At 40.3% G+C, this 17,708-nt stretch overlaps 1 protein-coding gene across 2 annotated transcripts in view; it reads right to left on the bottom strand.

The window, feature by feature from the left end:
• XIRP2 (xin actin binding repeat containing 2) overlaps positions 1-17,708 on the bottom strand; it is a 74,583-nt gene that overhangs the window by 10,436 nt on the left and 46,439 nt on the right. Inside the window, exons 4-7 of one of the 2 annotated variants that reach the window (XM_038584722.1) lie at positions 11,374-11,484; positions 10,924-10,996; positions 9,869-9,999; positions 9-9,231 (exon numbers count right to left, since the gene is read on the bottom strand). In XM_038584722.1, coding sequence (XP_038440650.1) covers positions 9-9,231; positions 9,869-9,999; positions 10,924-10,996; positions 11,374-11,484 — 9,538 coding nt within the window. The remainder of the gene's footprint in view (positions 1-8; positions 9,232-9,868; positions 10,000-10,923; positions 10,997-11,373; positions 11,485-17,708) is intronic. The other variant, XM_038584723.1, reaches the window with a different exon arrangement.

Here is a 17,708-nt window from a genome sequence, read left to right as displayed (position 1 = left end):
TCATTTACCGCGTCTCCATGCAGATGCCTCTGCGAGGTGGAAGGTGGCTCTGGTCTCGGTGGCCGGAGCATCTGAGGTCGCAAATCCCAGGCTTTGAAACACGTCTTCGCTCTCCTGCCACGCCTTCTGCAACTTGCTCCTGAGCTCTTTGGGAGAGTCGGCGAGATCCAAGCTGTGGCCCGCGAGCACGTCCTCATAGGTCGGAGGCGCGTGCTTGAAGTCCAGGCCGCATCCGGCGGCCCCGGGGCTGCGCGAGGCGGACGGCCCCGCGGACGGCCCCGCGGACGGCCCCACGGACGGCCCCACGGACGGCCCGCCCGCCTGCCGCTCGCGCGCCTCCGCCCCGGGGAGCTGCTCCCGTGGGGACCGCACCGCGGGGCCGCTCCCCCGCAGCTCCCGGGGGCCACCGCAGGAGAAGCCTGCAAAACTCGTATTTTCTAGGGACGTCCATCCAAATTCCTCCTTACAGAACGAGTGGCTTTCCTGAATATCGTGGTCGGCTTCTCCGTTTGTGTCAAGTCTCCCGCCGGACGCGGCCGCAAAGGCGGCGCCAGCCTCCCACTCCCGGAGCCACCCGTGCGCCTCCCGCCCGAGGTCACCCGGGGGCCGTCCGGCCGCCCGGCCCGCGCTCTGCGCCTCCGCCCGCCCCGGCCCCGCGTCCAGGTGGACGCAGGCGGCCCCTTCCTCCCCCCGCCTGACTTGCCCCTGGGCTCCCGCGGAGGCTCCTCCGAAGGCCACGCTGATGGGAATGGTGATGCTGGGCGCCGCGTCCCTGGCGCGGGTCTCTATCTTAATCTGGCGCCGGAGCGAGGCGGGAGAGGGGATGATCTCGGACCTGCGCTCTGCCCTGGCGGCCGGGGCTGCTGCCGGACACTGGGCGGCCCCTGCGGCTAACCTGGCGGTGGCGTCTCGGAGCTTGGCCAGCTGCTCCGAGCGACCCTCGGGGACCGGGGCCGGGGCCGGGGGTGGGGGCGGGGGCGCGGCGCTGGCTGCACCTGGCGCGGGGGGCTCGGCCGACCCGTGAGCCTTAGGGACACGGGGCAGCTGGTCCCCGGGGGGGCTGCGCGGGCGCCGGGCGCTGGACTCGATGGTTATGAAAGCCGGGGACCTTGGGCGTGTCTTCAGGGAGCCCGCGGGGCCCTGGCTGTGGTCTGCTGGGCCGTCGGGATGCGCGGGCACGTGGAGCTGAGCTGCGGGCACGTGGGGCTGAGCCGCGGGCAGGTGCGGCTGAGCTGCCGGCACGTGGGTCTGAGCTGCGGGCACGTGGAGCTGAGCTGCAGCCCCGTCTCCCCACGACGACGTCCCCTGAAGGCCCGGGGGTTGGCTCCCCTGCTCCTCCGCCCTGGAGGACACCATGGCCCCCTGGATGGTGCTCTCACAGGACACAAGCATACCCTCCACTTGAGTTTTAATTTGCGTTACTTCTTCCCTGATTTTTTCTAGATTGTTCTCCGCAGCAATGCAAACGCCACGCCGCCTCTTTTCTTCACTTAGGAGCCATCCTGGCATGACCTTTAACAGCGTCTGAAAGGCTTCAAGGCCACCTTTACCAGGCTCCGCCTCCAACTGTTGTACCCGAGACAAAATCTGTTGCAGTTCTTCACGTTTTCTCACGGATTCCAGTATATTGAGAGCACGTTTTCCATCATCCTGCTGGGATTCTTTCGCGGAGGAAAACAAAGACTTGTTGGCTGTGATCTCTTGCTTTGAATCTTTATTATGAGAAAAGACTTGTTTCTGTTGTATGCCCTTGACCTCAAGACCTTTTTCTTCTTGCAGATTATTAGACGGCTGAGGCGCTGTTATACGTTCCACTTGACTTTCAGAAGTCTGTGTTTGCTGGAAATTCCGCGTTTGTGAATCAAGCTGTACATCGGTGACCTTTTGCTTGACTACCTTCTGTGCTGATTTATTCAAATGTCCTTGTTTTCTTTCAGCTCTTAGTCTCTCTTCCTCTGGACCCATCGCTGCTGGTTCCTGATCTGTTCTTTCACTTCCTGGAGGCTTCCCACTCGCAGATTCTCTAAATTCTCTTTGCTTCTCGGGAACGATACGCAGTTTACTTCCCTGGCTTTTCCCTGGGGGGTCTGTAGGCAATGTTATTGTCACTCTTTTCTCCCTCTTGGGTAGGTGATAATATTTTTCAGCTGCCGATTGCTTATGACTATATTCGGTGCTCGTTTCAGTTTTCTCGGTTTTCTGGTGTTGTTCCTTGCTGATGGTTTGAACGTCACAGTCGGGTTGCTTTTTACAGCTTTCATACGTGCGGTCCGTTTCATTGCATTTGTGATCTGCAGTTGGAAGCTTGATCGTTTTGACTTTGAAACTTGGAGACACTGGTTTTCTTGGGGGCAAGTGCAGCTGCTCCTCCAGACCCCTGTGTTGTGTTTGCTGCGTACTGCATTCCTGGTGCTCCTGCTTAGCTTCGTGAGCTGATATAGATCTTAACACCTCCCGTGAGCTCCGTAAAACTTCCTTTTTCATCACAGCCTTGTCTTCTGAGGCTGCTGAAACATGTTGGAGCCCCTTGGCGGCGGCTGTCACTGGTCCTGTGGTAGAAAGCTGGTCATCAGTACACACTCCTGGCACTTGAGAATGCCTTTGAGGGTTTGGGTCTGGTTGAACCAAAGTGACCCCTGACTCCGTTCCAGGGAGGGGAGCCTCCTCCTTTGTTTTCTGCAGCACTGACCTGTTTTGATTTGGGCTTCCGGTTTTGACTGTGTTGTAGCAAGAACTCTCGTGTTTCTGTCTTTCGAGCTCTTCTCTTTGTTGTCTGTACTTTTCCTCAGCAATCATTAAAGGGGTCTTAAATTTTCTCATATAAGGTTTTGGACTTTGTGGTCCTGAACCTGCTGAGAATGAATGAGATTTCAGAAGAGGCGCCATTGTTTTTTCCCTGGGTAGTGAAGTTTCTGGAACTGTCTGTGAGAGAGACCTCATAGAGTCCATAGATAACTGTTTTCGTTCATCAAGACTTCTAGATGTGCTCTGTTTCACCTCTGTGTGTTCACTGCTAGCCGCCAGTACTACTCTTTTCTGATCCGTTGAGGGAGTAATTTTACATTCCACACCTGGCAGGAAATTTTCCAGTTCAACTTTTGGGGAACTGTGATTCTTTTTGTCTTCTCTCTGTTTGGGAAATTTGGGTTTGGGGAGTGTGGGAGGTGGCAAAAGTACTCCTGATTTGCCTTTCAGGACTTTAGCCTGAGAATGAGTCTGCTGCGAACTGAAGGCTTCTTCCTGGGAGTGCTGTATGAAGGTTCCGGTGTGCTTTCCTTGAACAGAGGAGGAAAGGAGATGTGCTGGTTTACGAGATGGAGTTGGAGGAGGAAGAGGTGTTGGAAACGCTGATAGACAATCTCTTTCAGACTTCTCATCTTCTGGTGGTGGAGGAAGAGGGAGGCCTGGGAAACTTTCAAATTCAGCCTTTATCATCTCTGGGGACAGTGATGGAGGAAAACCATTTTTTTCAGGCAGCATCATTAAAGGAGGTGGAGGAGGAAGAGGAAATTCAATTTCCGATGATGCATTAGAAGGTGGAGGAGGAGGTGGAGACGGAGGTGGAAGAGAGCACTCACTTTCCTCTACATTATTTTCAGGGTTACAGTTGGTTGAGTTCAAGGACATTTCCATTGCCATTTTTAAGTCTGCGGAAGTATTTGTCTTCATGAGAAAGTCCTGGCTCCTCAGATGAACGTCAGCCTGCTTTTTGTCAGTTGCTTTAAATTTACTGTGGTTTTTGGGGGAGACTTTCACTTCTGTTATATTTGCTATGTCTTGCTCCACAGGCAAAGTCGGTTGAGGGTTCATGTTCTTTTTCTTCATATCTTTATGAGAACATTGTATTTCTTGCTTTAACAAGGTTTGCTTCTGGAAGTCCTCTGAAACTTCATAAGTTTTCCCAACTGTCTTATTGACTGGCCCCTGGGTTGGAATGGGCCTAGGGCTTTGTGTATCTGTTGGTATTTTCAGGTTTGGGGTACTTCTAGGACTCTTTACAGAGAAAGACTCAGTCTTCTGGTGGTCATTCCTCACTTTGCAAGTTTGAGTCTGTTGCCTTCCCACTCTTTTATCGATAGATTGAGTAGAGTGAAAGACAGCATCCTTCTGTTCTCTCACAGTCTCTGATTCCTCAGTTTTTAGATATTCCTTAGCTGACACAGTTGAGGTCAACTGTCTGCTCATATGCTCATCACTACGATGCTGCTCTGTTGTGGTATCAATCCGGACACCCATTTTGTCCCCCGATTCCAACACATTTTTAATAGCGTTGTGGTGTGAATTAGATAGTCTTCTAAGGCTTTTCTCAAGGGCATCATTGTTTTGTTCACGATCTATGACAATCTTTACAGTGCCTTTGGGGGCCTTTGGAAGAGTGACTTCAGTTCTTTTTTCTATTAAGTTCCCGTGACAAGATTTGCCTGTGGTTTGATCTGCTCCCCCTTGCCACCTGGCCACTGGCTCAAATGGTCCTGGTCTTGGCTGAAGAACACTTTTTGTGTCCCTCTGGACAGCCAGCTGATGAATCATTTTCTGCTCTTCTGAAGATCCTCCCATCACACTTTTCACATCTTCTTTCATTACACCTTTTTTATCCACCTCTTTGAAAGCTCTCTGGGCTTCTTTCAGATTCCTTAATGATATTTCAAGGTCATCTCGGATAAGCTCCTTTTTCAGAATTTCTGTTCTTGTGCTTGCAGTCTTTTCAAGGCATTCAATAGCTTTCTCGATGTCACCGGGGATAGCATTGGGCTGTTTAGATTCTCTCCATTGGTGGCTTGATTCCCTAAGTGACTTGAGTGTGGTCAGCATGTCACCTTTTATAGTTTCTTCTGTTTTAGCCACTGTTTTCTGATTTATGGCCTGGCTGAGGGAATTTAGGGTTGATTGCAAATCACCTTTGATAATTTCTTCTTTGGGTGTCTTGCAAAATGTAGTTTGAGGCTCTGTCATAAAAACCTTAACTGTGTTCTGCACATCTCCTGGGATGATGTCAGCCTCATTAACAGTACGTCCCACCTGAGACTGCCTTTTCTTTAGTAAGAGTTTTGTGCCCTCCACATCGCCACCAATTATTTCTTCCTCTCCTTGTTTCCTAGCTGTCAGTGTTTCATTTGACCCTTCCTGGAGTTGTTTAAGATAATCCAAAGCTCCAGTCTCTATGCATGTTGTGAAAAACTGAACATTTCCCCTCTCAGAAGCATCGATTTTCGCCCTTTCGGATATCTTATTGTTCGATATGGAAGACAGCAAATTGTGAATGGTACGTTTTACGTCACCCCCTATTACTTCTTCACGCTTAATTGTGTCACCAGTGTTTTCATGAAGAAGACAATAGATAGTCATATTAACATCTCCTCTTTCATCTTCCTGAATTAAGATGCCTTTCTTTACAGACCTGTCCTCAGAGAACAGGTTTTTTATTGCTTGTTGGACATCACCACTCACTATTTCTTCTTTTTCAGCATGAAATTCTGTTGATCGGTTTAATAATTGAGTTTTGGTCAAATTAACGTTGCCCTTCTCTTCTTCACTAACCCAAATCTCCCTTCTTGTGCAGTCTCTTTTTGAAAGTAGGTTCATTATTATATTTCTGAGATCAACCCTGATAATTTCTTCTTTCTGTATCTCAGGAGATGCTTGATTCATTAACTTGTATTTTGCCATTCGAACATCCCCAACTTCACCAGCTTCAATGATGATTCCAGGAGCCTCAATGACTTTTTGAGAGTAGAGTTCTTCTAATGTTTCCTTAATGCTCTTGCCAATAATTTCTACCTTCTCTACTCTACTTTCATTGAATTCGTGAAGGGGTGTGGTTTCAAAGAGCCATGTAGTTGTCTTGACATCAGAAGGAGGGATTTCCTCCTTGATGACTTTTGTGGTGCTTTCGTCGGCTTCCCTAATAGAATCCAAAGTTTGATTTTCAAAAAGCCATACCGCCTGCTTAACATCACCTTTCTGCATATCTTCCTGGGTAACTGTTTTGATGTTTTCATATTCTGACCCTTCTCCTCTCAGCTCATCTATGGTGTGGGTTTCAAATAGCCAAGTGGATGTTTTAACGTTGCCCTTTTGTATTTCACTGACACTTACTGTTCTTACATAAGTATTCTTACCACTGTTTTCAGACTCAAAAAATTGTCTACCTGCCTTTACATCCCCACCTTGAATATAGTCCACAGTGAGCATAGCATCACGTGATTCTTCTGAAATCTGATCCAGTGGCTGGGTTTCAAATCTGTATCTGACAGAACTAACATCTCCCTTCTGAATGTCTTCTTGTGTGACAGATTTAATAACATATACAGTCTCTGACTGATTAATTGAGTCTAGTGGTTTTGTTTCAAAAAGCCACCTCGTTCCTCGTACATCTCCATGAATCACCTCTTCTTTTTTAACTGTTGTCACTTCATGATAATAGCCTTCTCGATCTTGAATTGCATAGAGTGGCTGGGTTTCAAAGAGCATTCTGTAGCTTTTTACATCACCCTTCATTACTTCTTCAGTAATTGTTTTCTTGGTGCTGATACAGTCAGATTCTTCTTTAATCTCATCTAAAGAAAAAGTCTCAAAAATAAAGCACCCCTTTCTTACATCCCCACCTTGTACGTCTGTCACTGTCTTAACTAATTCGTCACCTTCGTGGTTCTCTTTTATCATATCAATTGGTTGGTTTTCAAAAAGCCACCTACAATTTAAAACATTGCCTTTCTGAATATCTTCAGTCTTTAGGGCTTTGATCTTTTTCAAAACTTCCTCTGAACTGGAACTTATGGAATCTAAAGGTTGGTTTTCAAATTTATGCCGCATGCTGGAGACATCTCCAGCTTGGATATCCATTTCCACGGCCTTGATTTCTTTTCCTTCCTCTCCTTGTATGCTGTCCAAATTTTCTGTCTCAAAAAGAAAACATGCCGTACGAACATCCCCACCTTGGATCTCCTCCTGTTTTACAGTTTGCAATTTGGTGGTTGCTTCAGAGTCATCCTTTATGGTATCAAGTGGCTTAGTTTCAAAGAGCCAGGTACAGGCTTTGACATCTCCCTTGTGAATTTCTTCACTGCCAGTCATTAATGAAACTTTTTCATAAAGAGACTCCATTGGTTGGGTTTCAAAAAGCCACCTGCAAGTTTTGACATCCCCTTTAACAATATCTGTCACTTGTTCAGTTTTACTTTCTACTTCTTCCATATTACTAAAATATTTAATCGAATCAAGAGGTTGGGTTTCAAATAGCCATTTAGCAGATTTCACATTTCCGGTCTGTATTTCTTGAGCAGATATTCCTCTGATTATCTGGAATTTATGAATGCTTTCATCAAACTGGTCAATGGGCCTTGTTTCAAAAAGCCACCTACAACTTCTTACATCACCTCTTAGGATTTCTTCTTGCTGCACTGTCTTGACTTGATGATATTTTCCAAGGTGATCTTGAATGGCATAAAGTGGTGTTGTTTCAAAAAGTGATTTGTTTAACTCTACAGCCCCTCTTGTGACTCCTTCCACCTCTATTTTATGTGATGCATCAAACTTAATTAAATTGTTTGATTCAAAGATGTGTGTGAAATTCTTTACATTTCCTCTGTCAACTTCTTCAAGTTTCACTGTTCGTATGTACTCTTTTTTATCTTCTCTAATGTCTTCCAGAGGTTGGGTTTCGAAAATCCATTTTTGGTGTCTAACGTCTCCCTTTTCTTCCTCAGAGGCAGTGATTTTTTGAAGTTTTCCCACATCAGGACTATCTTTTAAAGCCTCTATCGGAAGTGTTTCAAATAGATGCTTAGTAGTTTGTACATCACCCCCTATTATCTCTTCAGATCTTAGAGGCTCTGTATCAGGAACATCTTTTAGAATGTCTAATGGCTGTGTTTCAAACATCCAACACTTTCTGGAGACATCTGTACCTATTATTGTTTCCTTTTCAATGATGACCTCTTCTGACTCTTCTTTGATTTTTTCCAAAGGTTGAGTTTCAAATAACCACTTTGCCCTACTCACCCCACCTTTGACATTTTCTTCCATAGATATTCCTCGGACAACTTTAATTTCTGTGATATCCTTGTTAATTGTGTCCAAGGGCTGTGTTTCAAACATCCAACGTGCTGTTCTCACATCTCCTTTTTCAACGTCTTCTCTGTGAACAGTTTTAATTTCTAGCATTTGACCTAAGCCATCTCTAATAACATATAATGGTTGAGTTTCAAAACATTTTATACTTCTCTTAACATTTCCCTTAATTTCTTTGAGCTCAGACCTGAGTTGTAGTAGGTGAACTTCATCCACTGAATGAAGCTGTCCAAGCTGATCCAGATGTTGAGTTTCAAACATATATCTCACAGTCTTGACATCCCCACCAGTTATGTCCTTTGTGGCAGTTACCATTGATTCTTCTTGATGCATTTTATTCATTGAGTCTAATGGCTTTGTCTCAAACATCCACCGGGCAGTGCGGACATCTCCTCTGGCTAGCTCAGGAATTTTCTCAGCATTTTCTTCAGTGCCAGAAGAATGATCCCCCAGAGTATCTATGGGCTGAGTTTCAAACATCCATGTGGTATATTTCACATCACCACCAGCAATAATTTCTTGACCAGCAATGCCCTTATTGATGTTATCTTCATCTGGAGAGCCATTGTTGATGGAATCTAAAGGCTGATTCTCAAAGATCCATCTCATGGACTGCACCTCCCCCTTCAGAATTTCATCCCACTCCAAGTGTTCTCTTTCTGAGTTCAGAGTTTTTTGAGAACTGTCATTTGTATTTTCAAAAACATACCGGGCTTGTTGCACATCTGCTGAAACTGAGCTCCCTGAGTTCACTTGGCTAGAGACAATTTCAGAAACCTCACTGATATAATCTTTTTCTAAGTTTTTTCTTAACTCAGGATGTATGTGTTTATATAAACGGTTTAATTCATACAGATTTCTTTGCTTAGAATATAATTCTTTCGGTACTAGTGGTATTCTAGGAGGGTTGGGGCATTCAGGGGACTGGGAAAATGCTGTCACATCTACTGGAGTTTGAAATATATCAGGTGGGGGAGGAGGAAATTCTTCTGTCTTTCCCATAGGAGTCGCATTAACTTGTACCAGAGTTGAGGAAGAGGCACCGTGGTCACTATGTTTTGTGCTTGATGTTTCCTTCCTCTGGCTGGTAGATGTGCAGGAAGTGGAAGAGGTACTCACAACTGATGATGGTTTTAAAGTCTCTTCAGATTCACTTATGATCTTTAAGGGAAAGAAAGTCAAAGCTTATAAAAACGGGTATAGTGGTGAAGACTTCCTAGGTACTGCCCCTCACCTGTCCACCTGCTATGACATCTCCTTTGGAAATAACAGATAATAGACTCCTTTGAGAGACCTATCTGGGAGCAATATTTAGTGTTTGTTACTGTCTTTCTTATAATTCATTGCGCTTTCAGCGTTATATTCCCCATTCAATACATCAACAGCTCAGTACTTTAACATTTTCACATAATCTTGATTGTTCTTCCTCCTTTACTTAATATGCTATGCTGAGTAATCTAGAGGGAAGCAATAAAAGTCTTAAAGTACTTTTGAGAGTTGTTTTGTTTTCCTTGGAATTTTAAGCAGAGTATCTGACATTTAAAATTGACTTTATTATTTTATCTAATGCTAGCTATTAAACTTTAGAGCACATATAATTTTTTCATTTTTTTCTTATGAGAAAAGTTCTAACTCCACTGCTTTTCTCATGTAGAATAATATCCTCCTTATGGAACAGAAAAGTACTGGCTCAGGATTTAGTTGGAAAACCACATCAAACATTCAATAATTTGAAAATGCTACGCATTTGTATCTGGCTTTTCACTTAAAATGTTTCTATGTAGAGAAATTGTCTTACTTTAATCTGCTTGGCTGGGGTCATCTCTTTGTCAGAATAAAGGACCTTTTCCTGGGCAGACTTTTCAAACTGCTCTTTTAAAAACTTAGCTGAAACCTTCGGGATTTCTTCATCCTCAGCTGTATCAATGACTGCAAACAGAAAAGAATACCAGGGATGTTATGTAACGAATAACCATGATGCTTGAGAAGGAAACTAATGCTATGGGAAACTTCTCACAATATATGTTAAATAAAAAGGTTCAAGGTACAAATGTATATATATGGCACTCTTTCATTATGTAAGTTAGTATATGTCAAGAAATATTGGAAGAACCGTGGGGAGTCATAGTGATGGGATTGTTGTTTAATTGTATATATTTCTCAAGTTTTCCACAAGCATGTTTTATTTTCATGCTTAGGAAAAATAAAAGTTATAAAACAAGAAAGGAACAGCACAAGAACAGAAAAGGAAGACCTACTTCCTTTAGGAAAACCAAAATAAAACCAAAATACAGATAGGGTCAAGTAATGATAGGGTCGCAATTGGCTTAAATCTCCTCTTTTAGCTCTTCAAGGCAACAAAGCTTCTCATTCCCCTCTTATAGTCAAGACAACCTGTATGGGTCTTATGCAAACTCTCACAGATTTGTCTGTAGTTTAATCTCATATCTTTAGGTTGAAAAAACTGTATATAGAAATGTTTAAATCTGTTATTAAAAGAAATACAATCTAGGAAACATTTCTGTTCTCAGAGAGCTTGTTAAACATTAAGTTTTATTCTAGGTCCCTACGGCAAAAAGCAATTCAGAGGTGGCTGGCGTATCACCTTCTAGGCTTTTAGGATGAATTCATAAGGCTGATGGGCAGTGAACTATTTTAGAAGCTTATTGCATCCATTACCACACACAGAACCTAATTATATATAGAAATACTACTCTGTCCCCTTTGGGACCATGAGTCACAGTTACTAAATTTACTTAGTGGGAGGGATTGTGCTTTGGAAGGCTTCCATTCAAACACAGATATATCAGCAGGAGAAAGGTATATTGGGGTCAAATAATAACAGATTCTCACCTGTTTCTTGAACATACTGATGGAACTGAGAAGCTTGGCTTCTTTCCTCAGTGTGTTTTTCAAGATGAGAGGCCTATGTTTTAAACAAACAGTTGTCTTTAAGAAGTCAGTTATTTTAGTATTATGCATATATTTTTCATTTCACAATGATTTTCATTCAAGACTCCAACAAACACTAAGAGATGCTAATTGAACTTCTATCCCTTATTTTAATGCATGGGCTCACGCTATAACAGAATATATATGAATTAACATCTAAAATGCACTCATATTTTTATGGTGCTCATCTTATTTTTCAAAGAACATCAGTTCCAAAGTGAGGAAATAGACACTGATATGTATTGATAGTAAACACATAAAGGACATTAAAAGCAATTGCTTATAATGAGGTCAGAATTTCCACACAGCTCTGTAAACTGTTTGGAAAGTATTGTCTTTTTAAGTAGTTACCATTTCTGTTCCAAGAACATCACTTTTGTGTGCTTTGGAAGCTTCTTGTTCAATTCTTTCCATTGCCTGGCTGCTTCTGGAAATGTCGACCTGACTGCTGTGGATTACCTCCTGAAAATAAATGAATGAAGAAATATACAATGTTTTAAGAAAAGTCTGAAAATTTTAACTGTTTTATTAATGCAATCTTAGTGACAGAGTCTTCTGAAAAAGGTTAAAGTTTCTCAGTGTATTAGTTTTCTTGGCCGCTATAACAAATTATCACAAACTTAGTGGCTTGTAACTGCACAAACTTAATAGTTTACAGTTCTGTACGTCAGAAACCCTGACTGGGGGTGTTGACAGGTATTAAAAGGTATGTATTCCTTTCTGCAGCCTCTAGGGGAGAATCTATTCCCTTGCCTTTTGCAATTCTAGAGACTGCCCATTTTCCTTGGCTCATGGCCCCACTCTTCTATCAAGCTGAAGTTTTCTCACACTGCCATCTCTGATTCTCTCTTCCAATTCCCTGTTCCATTTTTAAGGAAGCTTGTGATTACATTGGACCAATCTGGATAATCCAGGATTCCCTGTCAGAAGGTCAGCTGATTAGTAGCTATAATATTATTTGCAATCTTAATTCTCCTTTGCCATGTAACTTACATATTCACAGATTCTGGGAATTAGGACATAGATATCTTCAGGAGCTATTATTCAATCTATTACCCTTAGTAAGCTGCAATATGAGAAAGATGAACGTCAAAAGGAAAATGTAAGTCTTGATGAAAAAGAAATATATTTTGTTGTTTATAAGCCAACTTTTCATGTTATAGAAAGACATTCCAGTCTTCAAGTTGGCCACCTAGTTTGATGACACATCCAGAGTTCAAATGAAGACTATAGGGGAGCCTGGATGGCTCGTTGGTTGAGCATCTGCCTTCAGTTCAGGTCATGATCCCAGGGTCCTGGGATCAAGCTTCACAACCGGCTCATCATTCTGTGGGAAGCCTGCTTCTCCCTCTGCCTCCTTCTCCTTCTGCCTGCCACTCCCTCTGCCGGTGCTCTCTCTCTCTCCCCCTCTCTCAAATAAAATAAATAAAATCTTTAAAACAAAATCAAACCAAAACAAAACAAATGAAGACTATAACCATTAAGTATAACCAATATAAACAGACCATATTACGTTAGTGTGTATCTCTCTCTCTCCACACATGGGGCTACTTTTGATTTTGGTTAATTGATTTAGGTGACCCTGGCTGAACTGAATGCTTTGAAGACCCTGTTTATTTTGGTGATCCAGTCCTGCTCTTACTATAGGATGTGATCTGATACAAATATATGATTGATTGGTTGGTTGGTTGATATGATGAGTCAGTTGGCATATTACTAAAAATCTTAACATCAAAAACTGAGGATGTGAAGAGATTACTCTTTAAGAACACATGAATTTGAAGTCGTTTGAAGTTGGGAGTTCACTTTTATCTTGATATCTACTTGACCATCAAACACTATTTTTGAGATCTGATTTTTAAAAAATTTGTCTTTGTAGAGAATAGTCAGGTGAACAAAGATCCATTATTATTCATCAAATAGGAGCACTATTTCTGTTTTACAGAAAGTTAAATAGTTTGACTATTTAAGAGTTTGACTATTTTAAAGTTTAAAATTAATTGAGACCTTGACTTGTTTTTTTTTGTTTTTGTTTTTTTGCTAGTGGACTTGTAGTGTGTGGCTTTTTCCTCCTAAGGTTATTTGGTATACAGGGTAAAACTTCTGATTAACCAAGAGGCAGTAGACATCTACTTAGAGATAGATATACAGTATGGTCTGATCTTATACTTTTCTAAGAAGGAGAATTAAGAAGAAAAGTTGACATCTTCCTAAAAGTTCTACAGAGAATTGAAGGCAAAATGTATGTTTATACCTTAGAATGTAGATTATATTTTATTGGATGTATTAGTTACCCAGATATCCTTTTACAATGTATATGTATATCAAATCATCATGATGTATATTTTAAATATTTTATAATGTTAACTATACCTTAACCAAGCTGAAAAAAATGTAGATTGTATCTCATTAAACTGAAGACCAGTATAATCTTTTTCTCTGAAGCAGAATGGTTTTCTAGAATGAGTTAATAATCCAGATACATAAAATAATAGTTAATAAGATGCTTGACACACGATTTGTGCTAAGAAAAAGTTTACTTAATGAGTGGATGACTAAAATAGCAAACTTCCATTAAAAAATGATTTTCATTTGATCTTCTATTTGCCAGGGAAGGTCCTAGAAATGGGATGGAACAATGAGTGAGCCAGCCATGGACTTTACTTTCTCAGGAGGGAGTATAGAAAATAAATAATCCATATCCTTTCCTTTAAGTTCAAATAATCAAAATCTAATTTAATAGGAAGCGTTACATAATCAAGTTTTATTTGAGGATATCAGTAACATTAGGCTGTAGGGAACAATAACAATCACTGAAGACTACAAATAGAGAAAAGGCATGAGCACAAATAACAACTCTTTCCGTGATAACTGTTTACAACTGTGACAATTTTTCCATCTATAAAGATATGATGGAAATATTTTCTGATATGATACTTTCTTATGATACTGACTAAACAAACAATGAAAGAGCTAAGGACAGTTTGAACCTGATCCCACTTTACCAAGATCCTTATTGAAGGGTACCATGATCATTACCATGGAATCATATCTCTACTTAGAATTCCATGTGACAAGCTATGGTGCAGAGACATGCTTATTTGGCTCAGTTGGTGTTTTTAAATTTGGAACTAATTAATACCTACAAAAATCAAAATTCCTCCCTGCTTTTGTAACCTTGGAAGATTTGACCACACTGGGTTCATATTCCAACATGTGAGTTGCTTGCCGGAACAAAGTAGTGGCCAAACTTTTTAGTTGGGACACGTACTTTTCAGTCGATCACTGTTCCCATCATTCACAAATAAGTAACAAATAAGTGGACATGTTTAAAAAAACCTGCCTGGAACCTATAGAAATTTTGGTTTCTTATACATGCTGCTAACCATCAGGCTGAAAGAACAGAGTTAGTGATTTGAATCTGTATGTTCAGAAAGACAAATGCAAACATTGGGAGTAACAAACATTAAGTAAATGTATTTTTGACATATTTTGAAAGTTATCATTTTCTGGGCACACTATACTGAATATGTATCTACTTGAGTAAAAACAATCCATGCCTGTCAGATCTAAATATATTTTCTTGTAGGAGATGACACAGCATAAACAGTACGAGGGTACATAAATTTTGTTTAGAGTTGTAAGTTTCTACTTATGTGCTACTACTAAATAGAACTGTAATTGCTACATTAGTTTGGTATGTAAGTGTCAATACATCAATTTTACTGCCCCCAGGTTGCTGTAATTTATATAAAATCTGTCTTAAAATATGCCAAGATTTTATTTCTGTCATTATTGTGTTTCATATTTTGCAACTAGTTTTGTTTGGATTTTAAATCAGACTTTCATTCTTCTCAATTACTGGTGTCTACAAAGTATAGGGATAGGTAAAAGGATGGATCAGGATAATGCTTAGGAGAAATCAAATTATACGAATAAAATGTAATAAAGAATTCTGGCAAGAACACCATCCATGAATTCACTCAAAACAATTAATAAAATTGGTTCTTGAATATTAAATTCATATATAGCTCTGGCTGCAAGAGTCAAAATGCAGTTTCGTTCACAAGTTGTATCAACCAGGAGTCAGAAACAGGGACTTTGTACTAACTTTCTCCTCTATTAGGTATGTCATAATCTTGGGTAAGTCACTAACTCACACTTAAACTTTTTTTTTTTTTATCTCATTCATCCATTTATAAAAAGTAAAACAGATGATATGTGTGCTCTAATATTGGAATCTAAAGGAAAGGATGTGGCACGATTGAAAGTAATATGATGTTTGTATAGCTCTCACCAATCTGATGTCAGTGCATAAATTAGGCAATCTATCCTTGATATATACTTCTAAGGAGATTTCTCCAGCACAGCAAAGACTTCACATTCTACTTACCCAATTTGCCATTGTTATTATCATTATAGGAGAAGGCATTGTACATTTCTACCAAAAAAAATTCAAACTCATTCTAGCACAATGAGTAATGAAAGAATAGGACCAACTTTTTTTATGGTGACCCACTATTAGTGTGACTCTTAGAAGTATACCCAATAGGAAAAAATGTCATAAAACAGTAGAATAGTACATGATAACTGTTTCACTAGAGTGGAAAAACAGTTCATGCTCAATGCCAATAATTCAGCTGTTTTACCTATCACTAATCTCATTTTTAATAAAACTAGAAATAGTTATGATGTGTTAATGCTATTTGCTTCTTTGTCAAACAGACATAAATAATACCAAAAAATGTGCTATTTATGTTAGCAAAACTGTCAGCAGATTCAAAGTTTGAAAGAATAAACAGTTCTTTCTTTTAAGTGATGAACAATGATTTCTGGTTAATATATTGTGTTTCTCTAGATTTGGTTATATTCAAATTCAAACATGTTTGTTTTGCCATTGGTTTCTTTAAAACATTTAAAAAAATAATTTACAGTATAAAGTTTGATTTTCCTAGGGTTTAAACTTCAGGTTAAGGTTTTTTACATCACTATGGACTTTTGAAGTCATGGCTCAGAAGTTATTTTCTGTTTGAAACCTTTCCTGACTTTTCTATAGAAATTTACCTATACCTGCTTTTTTTGTTGTTGTTGTATTCCCATCCTGTCAGAACACATCTTTATTTAAACCTCTTTAACTGAACTCATGCATTCTCAAATCTCAGTGTTTAGCATCCTGGCAGATAGTTGATGACTCCTCCCCGCCACCCCACCCCCAGCCTTAAATATCAAGGAGTAAGTGCATGGGCAAATTTTTTCCAAGAGTGTGAAAATTTTGTGATTTTAAATCTAGTTTAAAAATTGAAATTCTAAAATGTTTCCACATAATCCTATGGTTTTATTTTTTAGTCTTTTAGCTAACAATCTTTGATACTGAACATTTCATAATTGGTCAGTGGAATTATTGAAGATAATGTGTATAACAATAATGTGTTGATCACTTTACAAAGTGTTTTCTGAAAGAGGCCTTTGACAACATTGCAAGGGGTCAGAACATCTATGGATGAATATGGGCAGTGCTGTGATGCTAGGAGTAATTGGCATCATCACAGGGAGGAGAAGGCTGAGCCAAGAAACCAAAAAATGCACAAAGACAACAAATATACACAAAGGGAAAAACACCTTTCAAAATAAAAAAATATATTTCCAATAGCCTTTCTATAAAAAGATCTACATGGTGCTGGGGCACCTGAGTGTCTCAGTTGATTAAGTGTCTGCCTTTAGCTCAAGTCATAATCCCAGGGTCCTGGGATGGAGCCCCAAGGCTGGCTCCCTACTCAATGGGAAATCTGCTTCTTCCTCTTCCCCTGCCCCTCCTCCCTGCTCATGCTCTTTCTCTATCTCAAGTAAATAAATAAAACCTTAAAAAAAGATCTTCATGGTGCTAAACAGACTAGTTTGTATTTTTTAAGTGAATTAGTATTCATTGAGTTGAAATTGAAGTGTTGTCAAGCATCATCTAGAAACAGCAGAATGCATTGAGCAGAATTACTATGACATGAAGAAATTAAATTGAGATATTTATGATGACAATGAAAGACAATACTTTATCCTAACTTTTAGTTTACACAAATAGGGAAAGATATCAAGGGAGAAAGGAATCAAGGCAATAACTCACTATACTCGGAAATGAAGCCTCCAATTTTATTCAGCTCAATAGTAAAGCTATGAGCACGTACTAGTTGGATTGTCGGATCCAAAGAGACTGATGATGCAAAACATTGAACAACATTTTAAAAGGCAAGGTAGTGACATTTTCCTTTGAAATCATTGCATCCCTAAACATGAGTGATCTTATATAGATTCACCTATGGATTTATTCAACCAACAGCTCCTGAATACCAACCATCTCAATCACATTGTGTTAGGCATGTCCCTGTTGTTTTAATAAAAGTTTCTATAATTATATCTCAGTCCACTTAAATGCCTAGCAATCATGTATCTATCCATCTGTCTATCTCTGTATCTGTGCAATATATAAAATTATATACATATATATTTAATGAAATAAAAAAGTTCAGCTTGAAATTCTCTTAAGGCAAGATTTGTAATAAATACAGATACATGAATTATGTAGCTTCACTACATAAATCTCTGGGAGAAGTATTATCATTCAATTAATTTCAACTTTTTTTCACTGAAAATAATTATGCTTTGGTCACATTTAGCTACAAAGAACAAAACTTATC

This window comes from Canis lupus, chromosome 36 (genome assembly GCF_011100685.1).
Source record: "Canis lupus familiaris isolate Mischka breed German Shepherd chromosome 36, alternate assembly UU_Cfam_GSD_1.0, whole genome shotgun sequence".
NCBI lineage: Eukaryota > Metazoa > Chordata > Mammalia > Carnivora > Canidae > Canis > Canis lupus.
Note: the sequence above shows the minus strand (reverse complement) of the source record. Positions and strands in the feature narration are given on the sequence as shown.